General features: G+C 41.2%; 1 protein-coding gene across 1 annotated transcript in view; it reads right to left on the minus strand.

Annotated features, from left to right (window-relative positions):
• The window catches only part of TRPM4 (transient receptor potential cation channel subfamily M member 4), a 33,654-nt gene that overhangs the window by 7,997 nt on the left and 5,420 nt on the right, over window positions 1-20,237 (minus strand). The window contains exons 5-19 of the mRNA XM_067469980.1: window positions 16,201-16,367; window positions 14,145-14,322; window positions 12,692-12,756; window positions 11,620-11,802; window positions 11,250-11,349; window positions 10,892-11,007; window positions 9,675-10,019; window positions 9,032-9,160; window positions 8,414-8,543; window positions 6,617-6,762; window positions 5,570-5,682; window positions 4,753-4,851; window positions 2,929-3,303; window positions 2,561-2,693; window positions 522-696 (exon numbers count right to left, since the gene is read on the minus strand). Of these exons, the coding sequence (XP_067326081.1) occupies window positions 522-696; window positions 2,561-2,693; window positions 2,929-3,303; window positions 4,753-4,851; window positions 5,570-5,682; window positions 6,617-6,762; window positions 8,414-8,543; window positions 9,032-9,160; window positions 9,675-10,019; window positions 10,892-11,007; window positions 11,250-11,349; window positions 11,620-11,802; window positions 12,692-12,756; window positions 14,145-14,322; window positions 16,201-16,367 (2,454 nt within the window). The remainder of the gene's footprint in view (window positions 1-521; window positions 697-2,560; window positions 2,694-2,928; window positions 3,304-4,752; window positions 4,852-5,569; window positions 5,683-6,616; window positions 6,763-8,413; window positions 8,544-9,031; window positions 9,161-9,674; window positions 10,020-10,891; window positions 11,008-11,249; window positions 11,350-11,619; window positions 11,803-12,691; window positions 12,757-14,144; window positions 14,323-16,200; window positions 16,368-20,237) is intronic.

Raw genomic sequence — 20,237 nt, forward strand, 5'->3', positions numbered from 1 at the left:
TGGGCAACGTCCTAGCAGATGGCCAATTTTCTCACACCAGAAGTGACTTGCAGTTTCTCAAGTCGCCCCTGACATGGAAAAAAATACAATTCCCAGCTCTATACTTAAGCATGAGCCTCATTGCCCTGGCTGGTAGAAGAGATAGAGATTTGAAGAACTAAATAGAAGAAAAGCCCATTTTCCATCCCCTCTTCAACCCAAATAGAACAGAAGTATGTTCCCTGAATGTTCCTCTATTTTCTCAGGCTGTTAGAGCTGGAGAAGAGATAGAAGTGCCTGTCCCCCTCTTCTGAATAGAAATCATATAACCTTATAGAGAAGAGAATCCCTTTCCTCTATGCCAAGTGTAGAAATACAACTTTCTTCTCACTCCACTGCCAGCTCCCAGGAGACTGGTAAGAATTATTGCCAAAGTATGAACTTGAATAGCCTCATTTTATACAGCTATTTTCAAGACATGGCAGCCCAAAGACTTTGCAAATTGAGAATGGAAGCTTCTACCACCACCATCAAATGCCCACCATCAATTTCATCAAGCGGGATCTGTCCAAAGATTTGCAAATAAGGTCGGTAAAAGACACGCCGGAATATCCAGGGGAGACGTCGATCATGAGGGAGGAGCAGCCCCTCTGTGGTGACCCCATAGGCCACCAGCCAGACCCCAAGGAAGAAGAGGAAGAGGAAGACATCTTTCATCTGCAGAAATATCAACGTAGAGAAAAGATTTTTTAAAAAATTATAATTATTTACTCTTTTGTGCTTCCACACTTTACTTGCTATCACACAAAGAAGAATGTTTGTGTATACATATTCAGCTACATTGAATTACATTTAACTACTCATATAAATTATACAGCTCATACATGTCTGCATTCACATGCATTGATAAACCAGAAATCCAGAGAATTGTTGCTTATCATGAATGAACTGGCTGCTAGCACAGGCAATTCATTTCTGTTTTGCTTCAGCTGCTGCCATAACCTCTAACTCAGTGGTTCTCAACCTTGCTAATGCTGTGACCCCTTAATACAGTTCCTCAGGTTGTGGTGATCCCCAACCATAAAATTATTTTCATTGCTACTTTATAACTGTAATTTTGTTACTATTATGAATCGTAATGTTATTACCTGATATGCAGGATGTAATTTCATTCACTAGATCAAATTTGGCACAAATACCCGATACGCCCAAATTTGAATACTGGTAGGGTTGGGGGGGGGGGTTATTTTGTCATTTGGGAGTTGTAGTTTCTGGGATTTATAGTTCACCTACAATCAAAGAGCATTCTAAACTCCACCAATGATGGAATTGAACCAAACTTGGCACACAGAACTCCCACGACCAACAGAAAATACTGGAAGGATTTGGTGGGCATTGACCTTGAGTTTGGGAGTTGTAGTTCACCTACATCCAGAGAGCACAGTAGACTCAAACAATGATGGATCTAAACCAAACTTGGCACAAATACCCAATATGCTCAAATGTGAACACTATTGGAGTTTGGGGAAAATAGACCATGACATTTGGGAGTTGTAATTGTTGGGACTTATAGTTTATCTACAAAGACTATTCTGAAGCCCACCAATGATAGAATTGGTCCAAACTTCCCACACAGAATCCCCATGACCAACAGAAAATACTGTGTTTTCTGATGGTCTTTGGCGACTCCTCTGACACCCCCTTGCAACCTCCTCCAGGGATCCAGGTGCCAGGTTGAGAAACGCTGCTCTAACCAATCCCAGTGATGATTTGTTTAATATGTCATTTGAATCAGGGATTGCTTCCTTCACAGATCAGAATTGGAAACCTGGTGCAGTAATTTATATTACCACTTCCATGCATCTCCTCCTGTACAAGGCCATATCACAACATTGTAGCTAAAATACCAGAAAATCATTGAATATAAAAACCGTGCCACTAAGAAAAACAGTGCACGCTTGCAATGCATGCAGATGAAACCATGTGATTCAAAGCCTCGTTGTAAATGGGTAATAATGACATCTGCATTGGAAGCTTAAAAAATCAGCACAGTATCTAGCCTTTTAGGTATATTGATAACGTATATGTAAGTGGACCTATGAAAAATGTTTTTGGGGTTATGTCTAACTGTAGGGATATTTTTACTAAAAAACTAATAAATTTCAGAAGCAGTGCACAAAAATGTATAGAGAGACATTTGGTGTCACTACTTCTGATGATATTACCCAGTATGCTCTGAATCCCCTATTGAATTGGAGGTCAGCTGTGACCAGCAGTGCTGCAGACTTCAAAGAGGTACAAATGGAGGGCAAAAGGGAGAAACATGCCAAGAGGAAGGTGCATCAGACCAACTTTGACCGGGACCGCCTTCCACCTGGAAAATAATGTCCCCACTGCGGGAGAATATGCAGATCAAGAATAGGGCTCCACAGCCATCTGCTAACTCTGCCAAGACACTACACTTGGAGGACCATCATCCTCGGGCTATGAGGGATCGCCTAAGTAAGTAGGCAAGTAAGAATCCCCTGTGCCCCACTAATGAGGCCAATAAGTCCATACATAAAAAGATATGTCTGCTCACCATCCTGCCAACAATAATCATCTTGGGCCCCAGCTGTTTGTTGACAGCAAAGATGTGGATGAGACGAAGGGTGAAGACCATAAAATCCAGGCATAGGATGGTGCGTCCAGATTCATAAGATTGTGGGAGCAGCCTGTGAAATCGTATCATACAGAAGGACAACAGATATAATGTCATTCATTCTATATAATTTACTACGATATTTACTTTTTATGTGATGCCATTAATCTCTAACATTATAATCATGTTCAAGGCGCTTTATAATTAAAGGTATAATTTTAATTATGTTTCAGTGCTACAAGAAGCCTTGCACCCTTTACTTTAACCATAAGTCGCTGGCATAAAAGCAACAGAGTTCTCCTTCTCACCTGCACACCAGTCCTATCATGAAGAGCAGGAGGGCTGTGATGTCCAGCTGGTTCCACGTGTCCTGGAAGTACAGGCGTATTCGCTGCCGTATCGGGTGGGGACCCACAAAGCAGCCCTGTCGCAGCTCCTCACAGACCAGCGTGAAGACCCAGACGTACAAGAAGATCTCTGTGCCGGATGGGCCTTTGGGAGGTGGCGGGTCAAAATCCAACAGCAAGACGTAGGAGAAGAGGAAGAGGAAGAGCAGGTACATCACCACGTTGCCCAGGAAGGCTGTCACGGGAGCCACCCAGAACTGACGCCAGCGACGCAACCAGAACTGGCGAGTGGAAAGTGGGGAAGGTGGAGAGAATGGAGAAGGAAGCTCCATATTGCTAGGAAAGTGAGGAGGGGTGAAAAAGGGATCAGTGAGTGAGGGTCCAACTCAATAAAAGGTCTCTTCAGTTGATTCGCCTCTATAAATTTGAATCAATTAATTCATGCAATAAATTGCCCGCATATGGGTAAATATCATGACTAATTAAAGAACATATACATAATCTCTCTTGTAGGTAAAAGAGGTCTACAGAGCTGAACTCCATAGGACACTGCCCACCCACGCCTTTGGATAACAAGTCAGAGTTTGGGATCGTGATTCCCTATGGGCAGTGGCTACACTTGCTGGGGTATTCCCTGTATTGTGGCTAAAAAGAAAACTTACCATATATACTTGAGTATAAGCCGAGTTTTTCAGCCCTTTTTTAGGCTGAAAAAGCCTCCCTCAGCTTATACTTGAGTCAAGATTATTTATTATTTTAATCTGTTATTATTATTATTATTATTATTATTACATTTATTATTTTACTCTTTTTAATTGTTATTAGTACATTTATTTTACTCTATTATTATTATTATTATTATTATTATTATTATTATTACATTCATTATTTTAATCTATTTTTATTTATTTATTATTGTTATTGTTATTATTACATTTCCATTATTAAATTCTGGTATTATTATTTTTATTACATGTATTATTTTACTGTCTTCATTATTATTGGAAGGATATGTAAGCACATTTACATTGAAAAAGGCTAGAATAATGGTTTAATCAGAGTTGGACAATCTTAACTTAAATGACAGTTTTATGTAAATGTTCAAAAACATTTAACTTAATGATGCCTAAATTAATGTAATTTTATTGGTATCTATTTTTATTTTGAAATTTACCAGTAGCTGCTGCATTTTCCACCCTTGGCTTATACTCGAGTTAATACATTTTCCCAGTTTTTTGTGGTAAAATTAGGTGCTTCAGCTTATATTTGGGTCGGCTTTATAAGCTTTACTTCTGATTATACATCTTCCCATCCATCAGGACAAAAAGCTGTAAGATCAGATTCGTCAAGCCACAAAGGATAACTCTTTGGGAGTAATTTGCAGTGATTCTTTTTCCTGGTTAATTTTTTAGGTCCTTTGTGGGGAGGTATTAGCTGGCCCTCATTGTTTAATGTCAGGGATTCCCCTGGGTTTTTTTTTTTTTTTTTTTTTTTTTAGTATTCCTCTTTATTTACTGTCCTGATTTTAGAGAAAGGAGAAACTATGAAAATAAAGAAAATCTGGCTACCAGTATTTAAAAAAACCTCTAAAATTGTCAGGAGAGAATGTTTCTGGAATATGGCCATACAGCCCAGAAAAATCACAGCAACCCAGTATTGTTATACTTTCCAGGGTTTTATCCTACTTCCTACAAGCCCATTGTGATCACAATCCTACAATTTATGGCCCCTTCTGCTTCTCTCCTTCCAACCCACCTTCCCCAAAGTATGACTATTTTCCCCTACTCAGAATACATGTCCCTGATGGTACTTTTCACATCTGTGTCAAGGCTGTCCAGTTCAAGTGGGCCCGAGGGATCCAGACGAAGGTCGTCATCCATGTTCCTGTCAAAACATAAAGTCACACTCATGTTTTCAGCAAACAGGTTTAAGGCTACTAAATTTCTTCTTCTCACTTCCATTCCCCCTTTTATGATATTCATCCTGATCACCTTTGTGATCGTTAAAGGAAGACACTTCCAGCCCAAGACTAAAGAACATTCCCCACAATCTAGAGATCTTCAGAAATACTGAGTTCTAGCTGGCAATGTCATTACCCGGTGTAGCTGAAGCATAGTGGGAGCTGTAGCACAATATATCAAAATGGTCCTAGATTTAGGAGGTCTTTGGATTGAGCTTTCAAAGGTTTTCAAAGGTTTGGCAGGATTGGGCAGGGTTGATGATTTGAATTTGGAGCCCATCTCTCCCTTTGTGTTTCAGCAATGCAACACAGGTAGCCAGGTAATCCTGGTTAGTCCTGGTTTGGCATCAGTGATGGCATATTGGTTTGGATATCAGACAGAACCCTGGAGACCAGGGTTCGAAATAATGCTTGTTCATAGAAACCCAATGGATGTCCCTGGGCAAGTCAAACACAACCTCTGAGGAACTCTTGGCTAGAAAGCCCTGTGAAAGGTTTGTCTCAAGGTTGTTATAACTCAGAAATGACTCCAAAGCACACAGCAGTAAGGCTAATGGCCAGAAATAAATAGGCAAGCCCCAAACTTCTATCTCCTAATATAGTGCCCAGTACTGATGAAGCAATTATGCCAGTGGCACTCACCTGAATGTGATGAGGTTTGTAAAAATGAGAGGAGGGCAAAAGAAAGTCAAGAGGAGCTGCCAGACAGAAGTGCTTCTCTCCATCTCTCCCCACCAGTTCTGGGTAAGCAGGGACTGCAGACAGAATAGAGGAAACAACCACTGGGTGAGCTTCTCCACTCTTCCCAATTATCTGCATTCATTTCAACACCTAAAATGCTTGAAACTACTGTTCCCACTTAGGGATGATCTTGAGTATGCATGCAAAAAGACTTTGGTTGGCCTAATAAAGGTAACTGTCTCAGAGGGCCAGAGGTTTAGAACAGCTGGTGAATCACCAGCAAATATAAGATCCATCAACCGAAAGGTTGCAAGTTCAAAGCCCCGGGTCGGTGTGAGCACCCAACTGTCAGCCCTGCTCGCTGTTTATCTAAGGTAAAAGACATAGGAATTGGAACGACTGGACAACAAGATGGGACAATGTTTTTATTAGGAGACACAAATGATGTATGCTTTTAGTATTCTTGTTATGGTTTTATATTATGTGTTAATGTTTTTAAATGTTTTATGGTGTTTTTGGGCATCGAATCATTGCCATTGTAAATTGCCCTGAGTCGCCTAAGGGCTGAGAAGGGCAGTATACAAATATAGTAAATAAATAAATAAATAAATATCTGTAATTAGAGAAATTAGGTACCGCTAAAAGCGGGAGAGGTTTTACGATGCCATAAAGAAAGAAGATCAGAAAATGCTGGGCGACCAAAAGGAAGGAGGTAGTCCTGACGGCTCTTTGTCACAGAGGATGGGGCGACAGCACCCCCTGTGGCTGGACTTGAGTCCAACCTTCCATGGCACCAAAACAGCTGGACACTGAGCCAAAACAACACACCTCCTTCTGTTCTTTCTGTCTGTGCATTGCCTATACAAAGTGGCATTGAATGTTTGCTGTGTATGTATACTGTGATCTGCCCTGAGTCCCCTTTGGGGTGAGAAGGGCGGAATATAAATAAAGTGTTGTTGTTGTTGTTATTATTATTATTATTATTATTATTATTATTATTATTATTACCTGAACACCATCATGAGCAAAAAAGAGACGGGCATCAGCCTCGTGAGCCAACTGGAGGACAGTGGCTCCACCCCAAAGATGGGAACGGCGGACCAGTAGTTTGTAGGCCCGTGGCTCACCATTGCGGTAACATTCACCAAATACTCCTGGAGTTGAAGACCAAGGGAAGAACAGAGAGCAGAGACATTTTTAATTGTACTGTCAATAATCTTACAGAACCTCTTGTTATACTACAGTTGACATGCTTATTGACAGGTTGTTGCCAATAAGGGAATTTTACTGTCGATACAGTACTCTTAATGAGCAAAATGCTTTCCGACATTCCCATGATCACTTTTTAATTGATATTTATATGTACTCATGTCACAGAGAAGTGAAAAGTAGAAGGCAGAGAGAGAACAATATAAAACTAACCAGCAAGTCTATTTGGAGGGCTGCATACTGTCCCAATTTGGCCAGGACTATCTTAATTCTGTTGCTCCACTTTTTAAGCTGCTTTTAAAATGTCTGTTTTTGTCTCTTCCTCCTAATTTCCCCCTTTGTCTTCAGTTTATTGAATCTTTTTTAAAAAATAGTGTCAGAAGTGACTTGAGAAACTGCAAGTTGCTTCTGGTGTGAGATAATAGGCTGTCTGCAGGGGACGCCCAGATGTGTTGCCATCCTGTGGGAGGCTTCTCTCATGTCCCCACATGGCAAGCTGGAGCTGACAGATGGGAGCTCACCTCATCTCACAGATTTGAACCACTGACCTTCAGGTCAGCAGTTCAGCCAGAACAAGGGTTTAACCCATTGCACAATCGCAGCTCCTATTCAACCATTGAAAATTTAGTTCTAAATACAAAAAGAGTTTGCAGTCAACTGAATTGATAAGGGAGAGCGTAGGCAGCAGAATTTGCCTTTCCTATTAAGCTCAGGCCCTTCCACACAGCCCTATATCCCAGAATATCAAGGCAGAAAATCCCACAGGGTTATCTGAGTCCACACTCAGATAATGTGGGATTTTCTGCCTCGATATTCTGGGATACAGGGCTGTGTGGAAGGGCCTGCAGCAAACCACTTCAGTGTCTAATACGATTCCCAGAAATCCCAGCCAGTTTACCAGCTGTTTGGATTTCTGGGAGTTGAAGGCCAAAACATCTGGGGACCCACAGGTTGAGAACCACTGGTCTAATAGCCTCCTGTTCTGCCTTATTTATAGTTTTACCATCTTTATGACACTCTGAGTTTACTTGGCCAAATGAGTCCCGGTTTTCAACTGTGAAATGTTGGAGGAAACAGAGCCGGATGTTGAGAATTTCAGATCCAGACTTTTGGCTTTAGAGCAGTGGTTCCCAACCTGTGGTCTGTAGACCACCAGTGGTCTGCAAGAACTAAAATATGGTCCACGATCTTACCGTAACTACACCATTGCAACAAGAGTGAATGGTCTTGCAAAACCCTTTTATAGTGTTGAGGCTTATTAAATATGGTTTTCTGTGGATGAGCAGATGGCAACTACTGGATGGCCTATGTTCTGTATCAGAAACTAGAGCTGATGTGGTCTATCAAATGCCATTTTCTAAATCAGTACCCCAAATAACGAAACTGAATCTAAAGTTGACCAAAAACTGATTTGTAATCCTTTTGGTACTAATATTAGAGAGTGTTCCCTGGTCACAGTGGTCTCTGGTAGAGTGGTCCCTGGTCAAAAAAGGTTGAGAACCACTGCTTTAGAGTAACGGAGACAATGAATCTCTTGCTTCTTTCCCAATAATTTCTCTCTCTCTTTTTCTTTTTCCATCTTCCCGTCTCACACACCTATAGCCAGATTTTCAAAGCGCATTGCCAAGTCCTTCATGGCTGCCTCTTCCTCAGCCTCTGTCTCCAGGTGAGAAAGCTCTCGAAGCATGCGAGCAGCCACCAATGCCCCAGCCACTGCATCAGGTGCCTGTGATGGAAGCAAACAAGAAAACATCTCTGGAGGTAGAAAACAAGCAAGGAGCCCTTCAAAAAAAAACCCAAAAAACTCCACAACCAGGTCAAGCCAGGAGTGGGTATAGACCTGTCACTAAATCTTATCATCTTGAACAACAAATCATCAAGAGTAGGCAATGTGTCCACTGGAAGCTGACCACATTCCTAAATATGTGTTCTCTCTAGAAATCTCTACGTTCTCAAGCATGGCTGGAAGAAGTTGACTATAGAGTCACCAGGAAGACCTAGAGAATTCTGGAGAGAACATTTTTTTTTATCAAATCCATGAATAATCAAATCAACAAAAGTCAAAACCATAACTGTGTTGGGATGACTATAGTTCTTTTTTTTTTAACTGTAAGTTTCTTTAGACACGGATCTCACTTTTTTGTTTGTTGTCCTATTGGACACTTTGCACCTCTCTCTCTCTCTCTCTATCATCGTCATCATCATGATACACACCATTTCCCAGAAATACATTGCCATCTCTCTCCGATTGAGCAGCACAGCCCATATAAAGAGATCGGTCCAAGGATTTGGCGAAAGTTCATTGAGGTATGTAGGATCTCCGTTGGGTATTGCTCCTTTGATCTTAGAACAGAAAAGGGGAAAAGGGCAGCTATTAAGAATCAGAAACTAATTTTAGCTCAGGTATCAAATGCAATCCAAAATGTATAACTTAAGATAACATGCAGCTCAACTACATCTCAGGACCAAAGGTGATGCAAGAGTCCAATGTTTGCTGTGACCATGGACATGTAATGCTCCAAATGAATTACGGTATGCCAGTTAATAGAGTTAAATAAAATATACACAGGTTGTCTAAAAGAGCATTCAGAATCTAATGTTCAATATTTCACAATTTTCTTTTTGGATTACAACTCCCAGAATTCCAACATAGCCCCTAATCATGCTTCACAAAGTTTTCTGGGATATGTTCTCCAAAAACTTAAGTTTACCAATCTCTGGATTTTTCTGAAAAAGGAAGAGACAAAAATAAATGCAAGAGAAACTCTCAAAACTCTCTTCAGATAAAGCCTGTCCCCAGAATCACTTTGCCACTTTCCATGGTGTTCCATTAGACTTGAGTACCCCCAAAACTTACCCCTGCCCCTTTGTGACCATCAGGGTGGAGTCCAGCATAAAAGGGACCACAGACATCTCCGAGTAGCTCATGCAGGATGTGGGCCACTTGGGGCAAGTGGAAATCTGGCAGAGATCGTTCCACTAGCAGATATTCAGGGGGTGAGGAGGACTCAGAGACTGTCCCATGGCGTCGCTCCAGAAGCTGGTGCAGCAAGGAGGCCTCAGGAACCCCTGCATACAGGTACTCCAGCTGTTTCCATGTCAGGAACTGTCCAACATCCAAGCCATTCTCCACAAACAAGCGAACTAAGGCAGGGCGGTCTCCTAGTAAGGCATCGCGCATCGGATCCTCCAGTAGGCTGGGCTGTGACAAATCACAGAATATGAATGATGGACAAATGGTGAGGAGTGAGGAATGAAGAAGGAATGGTTTTACAGTAAGCCCTGAGCATTTGCTGGGGTTTGGTTCCAGGATCTCCCTCCATGTGTACCAAAATCTGTGGATGCTCAAGTCCAATTTTTGTACAATGGCAGAGCACGATGGCCTCCTTTTATAAAATGGAAGAACCAAGGCTTACTTTTTGGATACCTGCATATCTATCTATCTATCTATCTATCTATCTATCTATCTATCTAACTATCTGTTTGTCTTCAAACTGTGAGTTGTCTAATATGTGGATGCAGAATTCATGGATGCAGAAGGCCAAGCGTACAATTCATGAAAATAAGTGATGAGAGTCAGCGGATTGCCATAGAGTTTAGAAACATTACTTTTGGGAGAGAATTGATACTTCAGTGGCCATGCTGATTTGGCATTTTGGTAACAGTAGTCTTCACAAGTCAGGTTCCCAAATTTTGGGTAGAAGTGCTATTCTGAAAGTCAAGAGTGCAGTCATCATGCTTTTTGGAAAGGGATTTGGGCTGATCTATTGTACTCCCCAAACAAAGGATTTCCCCTACACCTACACTGTCCTGACTCTCCATCTTTTAATCAATTTCATACACTGCTCTTCATGTTAGTTCCTAGCTAATCCCACTCTACATCATATTAATCTCCTTTTAAAGTGAAGTCTATTTCAAGTCTCTCTTGGCCCATCTTTCTCACAAGACTCACTCTGAAAAAGAAGGGCAACAACACTTAGAACTCAAGAGTTAAGAAGGTCATTAGAGAGGGCAGTAAAGGGGTGAGGGGGAGAGAGTATTTATTTCTTCCTGTCCCTTCCCCTGTAGACTCACATCCCAGAGAATGTCACCACGGAATAGCTCAGTGCTGGCAATGTCCACGCGGTTCCAGGCTACAGCCAAACGCAGCTCATCCAAGTAGGAGGTGGCCTCACTTGAGCGCCTACAAGCTGTCATGAAGAAAGAAAAGGGAGAGTGAAACCATTAGCCTTGGCTTGCCCCAGTCCCTGGAATGGACAGACCCAAGGTGGGGTGAGGGGAAAAAGGACATCACGTCTTCCCACATTTTCCCACTCATGGACATTTTCATTCAGAACAGAAACAGGATGGTGCCACTGAGCACATGGTTAGCCCAGGAGCGAGAAACATGAAGCCAGGTTCCAACTAAAGGTAGATGTGCCTGGATACCTACCTTTCACCAAGGCTTTGAGTAGAATGGTCTCAAACTCCTCTAAACCTTCTTGATCTGAATAAACAGTCACCAATTCCCTCAGAGCCCCAATACGCTCCACCTGGTAATGTAAAGAATGCAGAGATCATTAGAAATTGCTTAAAGGAGTGTGGGGATGAGACTTTTCTCCCCATAGACTAAGAAATTCTCACATGCCCACTTAATAACTGAGGGAGGACTGGTGAGATATCCATAGCTATGGAAGGAAAGTTTCAGATGTTCAAATGGAATGGGAAGAAATCTGAATTAATTCCACGAATTTCTGAGACAGCAAAATAAGAAATGCACGGCATAGGCAGTGGCAGAGACAAAAAGGGGTTGGAGATCTCACCTCCTCTGCCAAATGTTCCAGTTCATTGTCAGGAAACTTTCCCTGCATCTTCTTCATTGCCAGTGTCTTCAGGGACTCTCCAGGCTGTGTCTCTTCCAGTAACTCAGCTAAGCAGTCAGCTGCTCCTCCAGTTCCTGCCAGCAGAAGGCAGGGGATAGAGGCATGCACAGCTTCAGACACACGCTGGGGAAGAGAACAAGACAGTTGCTTGGGTTAGGGGTACAGGGACCTTGCAAAAGTGAAGAAAAAATGCTTAACTGTAAGAACACCTCTCTAGAATCCTAAGGTCCTCCAGCATGACTCTGATGGTTAACTTCCTCTAGTGATGCAGATCATATCTAGAATCAATAGATTTCTAGAGAGAACACTTCTTTAGGGGTCTCTAAGTCCTCCAGTGTGATTTTATGTTCGGTTCACAGGGGGAGTTGACAATAAAGTCCATCAGAAGTTGACCAGAGAGTTGTCCTGGAGGACGTAGAGATCCCTAGAGAGAACATATTAATCAAATCTGCAGAAGTAAAACCTGCTAATGTGGAGAGCCAACTGTAGTTGGCATGACAAAATGAGCCACTGCCAAACTGTCTCTTTCTGAAGTCTCTACTTCACATTTGGGTCCCTAGTCATTCTCCAAACTGCACTCAGCAACAGGTCCTTCTCAACAGGCCATACTTTCCATGGTTGTCCACTGTGACTGGCCAAAAACATTGTACTGTACCAGAATAAGAAGTAGGAATCAATCCTCCCTTCTGGAAGCACCTAAATGAAAATGCAGAGCACCCATATGTCAGGTTGCCCCATACGTGCTTCTTTCTGATTCTGGCAGTAAAAAAGGAATACTATTCCTACTACATCAACTGACACATTACTGCCATTTCTTGACACTCCAAGCCAATTCTCTGCTTTACAATAGGCTTTGCCCTGTTGCCTGCATACATGGACATACTCTCCCTCTATTTCCAGAAGTCCTTCTTTGTGTTCACACATCCTGCTATCTGTATCTATTCACACCCACAGTTCTGTATTTGTGCCCCAACCTCTTCCAACTGCCTTCACAGAATCTCCTACTCATTACCTTGAACATAGATGAATCTCCACTGATAAGCATCACCAAGACAGGAATCTCAATACTCCCACAACCTGTCGGAGTTAAGATGAGGGAATGAAGTGAAGAAGCACAGGTACCACAAGTCCAATTGGAGAAGACTTAAACTAGTTCACAACTAAGAAAGCAGGACAGGTGATCATAATAAAGCAGTAGTTCCCAACCCTTTTTTGACTAGGGACCACTTTGACCAGGGACCACATGACTAGGGACCACTCTCCAACATTAGTACGAATGTTACGAATCAGTTTTTGGTCAACTTTAAAAAAAAGTTGGATACACAACATCAGCACTAATTTCAGATACAGAACATATGCCGTGCAGTAGTCTCCATCTGCTCGCTCACAGAAAGCCATATTTAATAAGCTTCACCACTATAAGAGTGTTTCGAGAGACCGGTCTCTCTCATTGCAACAGTGTAGTAACAGTGAGGCCACGGACCATATTTTAGTTCTTGCGGACCACTGGTTGGGAACCACTGTAATAAAGAGTAGAGTTGGAGATAGGAAACAGTGAACTGCTGAAAAAGACAAATAAATGGGTCCTAGATCAAATCAAGTCTAAACTCTCCTTAGATGCCAAGATGACTAAGCTGAGACTGTTGTACCTTTGCCATATTATGAGAAGACAACTCAACAAAAAAAATTGAATAATGCTTGGTAAGGTAGTAGGAAAGAGGAATACTACATTCCAATGGACGACTCAAACAATGAAGCCACAGCTCTGAGTTTGAAAGACCTGATCATCTCAACTGTGGATGAGAGGGTGACTTGGAAGACTTTTATTCACAGGGTTGCCATAAATTGAAATCAACAACAGTTAACAACAAAACAGGAATCATAACAGTGTCTAGGGCTTTTCATGGGCAGTGACGCTGTGTGGATGTGGTCCACATTAAAAGAAAATAAAGTACAGTCAGCCTTCCACGTTGATGGATTATGCATCCATGGATTCTATCATACATGATATGAAAATGTTTTTTTAAAAAATTCCAAAACCAAATCTTGGTTTGTCCATTTTATATAAGGGACAACATTTGACTATGTCACTGTATTTAATGGCACTTGAGCCTCCACATCTTTTGGTGTCCACAAGGGGTCTGAGAACTAAACCATAGTGAATCCCAATGGAACACAGTACTTTATTATGCTAGTTTGGGAGTTATACTAAATGAGCAAGAAACATGAACTGCAATTACATACTTATACAGAATAGTTTTAGATATGTTGCAATACATCCATGGAGCTAAATGGGACTTAAATTAGTTGTGAAAATCTATAAATGAAGCAGTGTAGTAAAATGAAACAGTGTAGTAAAATCCCTATCTGGATACAACTCACAGAATGGTTTCTGGGAGGCAAGTTAGAGTAACTGTGGTAAGCAAAGGATGCAAAATCACAGTATACAAAGTAAATTGTCTCACCACCAGCTCCTACTTTCTGCTGGGCAATGTAGCGCTCCAGGCGGGCACGGAAGGAAGCCTCACCGCCTGCCCTGGCTTCTGTCCCATTGTCCACCAAGAAGAAAGCAGAGTGGTTGGCATCCAGAGGACAGAAGGGACTCTTCGGGACAGTCCGTTGATAACGTGCTGGGAACAAACCCTTCAAAATGAAAAAAAAGAAGGAGTGAATACAGGAAAGGCTAGAAAGTTCTCTCACATCCAGCTCAAATTTCAGCAGTCTTTGCTTTCACTGCTTCATCCCTTCAGGTTGATTCTACCTTATCCAAAATGTTTGAGACTAGAAATCTTTTGGATTTCTGATTTTTTTAAAAATATATTGGAATATTAGTATTTGCACATGCTCTCCTCTGATGCAAAGACTTTTATTGTATTACACAAAAACACTTTGACTAGTTTTCATGGTTGAAAAGTGTCAGGTTAACACTGGATTCCTATGCCGATTGCCATAAATGTCCCAAATGTTCATTCTGCATCATGGTTTTGCTAATGCCACCCATCAGTTCTTGTCCTCTTATGCCAATCCCGAGACAAGAAGATGTACCAAATGGTGCACCTGCTGTCATACCAATAGCAATGCCCATCATGAAGCCCATTTTCACTCTATCCAAATATACGGCCCCACTGTTACAGGCCCCACTGCTCCGAGCTCTGTCAAACTCTGCTTTGCTTCCCTTGGGGCGACACTTCCCATATTTGTATATACAGTGACTAAAAGAAAGGCAAGAATACTCAAACTTGAGCATCCAGCTAAAAAATTCAGCAGTCATAATTAATCTCTGCCCCCATCTACACTGACTATTTAATGTGGATCAAACTGCATTATGGTCAGTGTAGACTCATATAATCCAATTTAACTACATTGAACTGCATTATATATGCCTATACTGAACATATAATGCAGTTCGATCTGCATTAAATGGTCAATGTAGATGGGGCCTGAGTGTACTTTCTTTGCAGTTGCCAGCACTTTTGGCTTTTACTGTTTTACCCCTTCTAGTTCTCGGGATTTCAGATCACGCCACCACCCAACCCAGATTTTGGAATACTTGTATTTGCCTATACAATCCATGCAAAATAAGTGTTGTAGTACAGCGTGATGGTAACTTTGCTATTACTGGCAGGAGGGAGAAGAGGGCTGCTCTTAATTGAGACACTGAAGTAAGTGTCTCCAAGCCTTTTTTGTAACAAATAAACCTGTGTTTGGACTCTTTACATCGTGTTTGGCATCATTAAGGCTTCTGGATCTTGACAATAAGATATCTTGGAAATGGGACTCAGGCTTAAACAAGACATAATAATAATAATAATAATAATAATAATAATAATAATAATAATAATTTATATCCCACTTTTCTCCTTAAGTGGCTCACAACATAATACAATACAAATCAAAGCAAATTTAACATAAAATACAAGACAAAAATCATACAAAGCATAACGTCCAGAAATAAGATATAAATAAAATTAAACATTCAAAATATTTGAACAATTACAATTATTGTTGAGACTCATAAATTAAATAGTATATTTTGCTAAGTTCAGTGTAAATCGACCTTGCTGTCATTAACAATTGAATCCATTCATCAAAAGCTTGCTTGAACAGGTAGGTGTTGAACTGGTTCTTGAAAGATAACAAAGAAGGGGCAGTTTAATCTCAATGGGGAGGGAGTTCCAAAGGGCCGGGGCGACTAACCAAAAAGGCCCTCTCTCTCATTGTCGTCAGCCGTGTTTGTGACGAAGGTGGCAACAAGAGAAGAGTCTTGCCCGAAGATCTTAATAATCAGACAGGTTGGGAAGAGACAATGCAGTCAGATAGGTAAACATTCACACTATACAAATAATTTTGGAATTATATAAATACCCTGAAGATAATTTATGCAATGTTTTGAATAATTTTGAGCATGAAACAAAGTCTGGATGTGACTATCTCAGCCACCAATGTGGACTATTTTTGATTTGAGGGTTTCAGATTTTGGATTTCCAATGAAGGGATGCTCAAGCTGTGCATTCTCTGTACCTTGGGGTTCACAAGACTACGGCGCTGCTCCACGATGCCCCATGGGGCGATGCCCATTGCCACCACATGTGTGCTGGGGTTGGTACTGGCTGTAGTGTGGTCCCTCACTGCTTCACCAACATGGCGGCCAACACCTGCATGGAGCCCACCTGTCATAATCCAGGCACCTGTATGAGAGAAAGAAAAGAAGTGGAAGCACATAGTTGTGGGATAGGTGCCATCTTTTACAGAATGATGAACGCACATAAGGCACAGGTTTGCAGCTTGGAAGTGTTCCTGGATTCATTGCTGAGCCTGGAACCCCAGGTCTCGGAGGTGGCCAGGGGAGCTTTTGTATAATTAAAACTTGTGCACCAGTTGCGCCCATACCTTGGGAAGTCAGACTTGGCCACGGTAGTCCACGCTCTAATCACATCCTGAATAGACTACTGAAACGTGATCTATGTGGGGATGCCTTTGAAGACTGTTCGGAAACTCCAAATGGTCCAACGGGCAGCAGCCAGATTGCTCACTGGGTACAGCGAGAACTCAACCTCCCTGTTACGCCAGCTCCACTGGCTGCCAGTCTGCTACCAAGCACATTCAAAGTGCTGGCTTTAGTCTATAAAGCCCTAAACCAGTGGTTCTCAACCTGGGATCCCCAGTTGTTTTTGGCCTTCAACTCCCAGAAATCCTAACAGCTAGTAAACTGGCTGGGATTTCTGGGAGTTGTAGGTCAAAAAGATCTGGGGACCCCAGGTTTAGAACAACTGCCCTAAACGTTTCTGGCCCAGCTTACCTGTCCAAACGTATCTCCCCCTATGAACCACCTCAGAGGCTAAGATCATCCAGGGAGGCCCTGCTCTCGGTCCTGCCTCCTTTGCAGGCATGACTAGTGGGGATGAGAGACAGGGCCTTCTCAGTGGTGTCCCCTTGTCTTTAGAATGCCCTCCCCAACCAAATTAGATCAGTGCCTTCTCTCTTGGCCTTCAGAAAAAAAAGCAAAGACATGACTTTGGAACCAAGCATTTGGGCAATAGGCAGGACAAGAAACAATAACTGATTATGTGCAATTGTTATTTGATCCAGGAACAGCCTGGACCATGCTTTTGGTTCATGTGATTTTAATGTTTATATTAATATGTTTTAATCCCTTGTTCTAATATCTAAATGTAGTTGCATTTTATGATTTAATTGATAGTTTTATGTTAATGTTGTTTTATGTTAGGTTTACATGCTTTGTATTGCATTGAATTTTGCCATGAATACATTGGAAACTGCTTTGAGTCCCCACAGGGTGAGAAAAGCAGTATATAAATGAAGTAAATAAATTAAAAAATAATATGGAAATAAAACATTTTCATTTGACAGTTTCAAAAACTGGCTACTTCCTGAACCTTTTCTAATGAGGCTTGTTATTATAACCAATCAGTGGCTGATATATTTGCAATTTAAAAAATGACAATCATTTCATTTTGAGACACACCTATTGAACAAAGTGCTCCCTTACTACCCATACATAAACTGCTTATCTCACTAAGTACACAGAGAGAGACCAGCCCTGAAACACCCCTCTGTGTATTTTCCCCCTCCCTCTACTGCAAACTTTAAAAAGCATACTATAGGCCCACTGAATGGGTGTAAGTACTTTACAGACTATAAATCATCCACACCCATGCAGCAGGACCTAAATGTGCATTTTAGCAGGTGCACATTTCCAACTTTTACACAGTTGGAAACACACTTCATGCACATGCAACACGCGGCTTCAAAAATAGAGACAACGAGAAGAAAAGCTGCACTTCTAGAAAGGAATACACAGTATTTGTAATTCTTTTCAGCCATGCATGCAAGTTCACTTTGAAAGCATTATGTCCTTCACAAGATAAACCTGCCTCCACTTGTGAAATTGTTTGGGTCACAAAAACATGTCATTTTAAAAATATTTATTTATCTTCCAAATCTGGGACTCAAGGATTCTGACAAGGTGGAGTAAAACCAGATGTTAGAGCCAGTATGGTGTAGTAGTTTGAACATTAGCTATGTCTCTGGAGATCACAGTTAAAATCCCTGATCAGCTATGGAAACCCACCGGGTGATCTTAGTCACATCACAGGGTGCATCTACACTGTAGAATTAAAACAGTTTGACATCACTTTAACTGTCATGGCTCAATGCTCCGGAATCATGGGCTTTTACAAGGTCGTTAGTTTTTTTGGCCAAAGAGTGCTGGTGTCTTACGATTCTACAAATCCCGGGATTTCATAGCACTGAGCTATAGCAATTAAAGTGGTATCAAACTGCATGAATTCCACAATGTAGATGCACTGACAGTGTCTCAAGGCAAACCCCTTCTGAACAAACTTTGCCAAGGGTTGTCATAAGTCAAAATGGCCTTGAAAGAAAACAACAAACAACATATTTCGCATTATATTATTAAATCACAATAAAACAAATGGTAACATGAAACTATCTAAAGCATTTGTGCATGCATTAAAAACACAGATATAGATGCCAAAGCACACATAACTTCCACAATATGCAATCACTTCAATATGTGAAACTGTATGTCACAAAAGTACATCTTAACAAAAGCACTGGTGCATGCATAGAAACACCCATGGTGCAAACACCTCAAATAGCTTTTGATATTTTCTCTGTATACACACAGCACACAAAGTGGCAGCCAACACTCTCCCATCTTTTCCCTTCTTCCTCCTCCCTTACTTTATTTGCCTTCATAGCTGGATGACCTTGAGCTGCAGTAAACCAAGAAAGAATCCTGGTCAAACTGGAATCAAGCAAGTATAGATAGGGAGAAAAAAATTGCAGTTAGCCTTCCACATTTGTGGGTTTAACTTTTGTGGATTTGATGATTCACAGATTCGATGAATATGTTCTTTCTAGGAACCTCTAGGTCCTTAAGGACTGGAGTTGAATTGGAGGACCTAGAGATCCCTAGAGAGTAGGGATGTGCAGAATTCGGTTTTGCAATTTGGGAAAATCTGGCACTCTGGCAGAACCCAGCCAAAGCCTTAACCAAAACGAATTACAGTGGCACACAATGGTTGGGTCTTCAATTCCCAGAACCCCCTCTTGTGAGCTTTTTTAAAAATGTTATGGTTAAAACTTTTTTAAAATCCCCAAAATCAGTGAATCGGTGAAACGTTCTGAAACTTGGCAGACTTGCAGTCGTAAACATGGCCTACAATTGAGCCAAGTTTAATCCTGAAGTTTCCCCATTGACACAAATAGATTAAATTTTATCAGAACGAAAATGACACCTCCCTCCACTGATTTTGGGAATTTCCCAGAAAACAGAATGGGGAGGAGGAGCCAAAAATGGAACCGAAAACATTGTGCACGCCCCTACTAGAGTGTTCTCCAATAGCTGAAAATCACCCAAACTGCTGTAGAAGTAAATGTAACTCACAGTTACTTCTATAACTGTCAAATCATAAAAATATGTAACAACAATGAAAGATAAATCTGGACATGATGAGGTATTGCTTCCAGTCACTCTTAGGTTACAATTAAAGCATACATGTGATGCAGAGGTAAAAAATGGTTCCTGCTCCAGTGAAGTTGCCTAATCCTGCGCTAAAGAAACAAGGAAGATAGTTGGAAAAGAGCTTTGCTACCCCCCATTCATTCTCTCTTATTCAATCTGTTTTATATGAAGTAGAACAGATTTGCACTGTAAAGCATTGCCTGTCTCTTGAACTAAGCTTATTAAGCCAAGAATTCCCATGCATAAAATATTTTCATGAACTGCAATCAAGCCAGGCAACTGTGGCTACAAACTCTGGAGCAAACTAGGATAATAAACCACAGTTTAAGGTGTTTTAAAATCTTTACTTGTTCCAAACTGCTAGTTATGTTGTCCCAGTTCTCATAAAATAGGAAATCAAGATTACTGTAATTGCAGATGTCCTGGTTGGCTTGATTACTGTGTGGTACAAAAGGCGTGGAGAGGTTATGTTTCCCGGCAAAAGGTAATGCATATCTCAGTTCAATAAACCAAGATATGATCATTTGGCTGGGCAGTTCCAAATTTG

This window comes from Anolis sagrei, chromosome 6 (genome assembly GCF_037176765.1).
Source record: "Anolis sagrei isolate rAnoSag1 chromosome 6, rAnoSag1.mat, whole genome shotgun sequence".
In the NCBI taxonomy this organism is placed as follows: Eukaryota; Metazoa; Chordata; class Lepidosauria; order Squamata; family Dactyloidae; genus Anolis; species Anolis sagrei.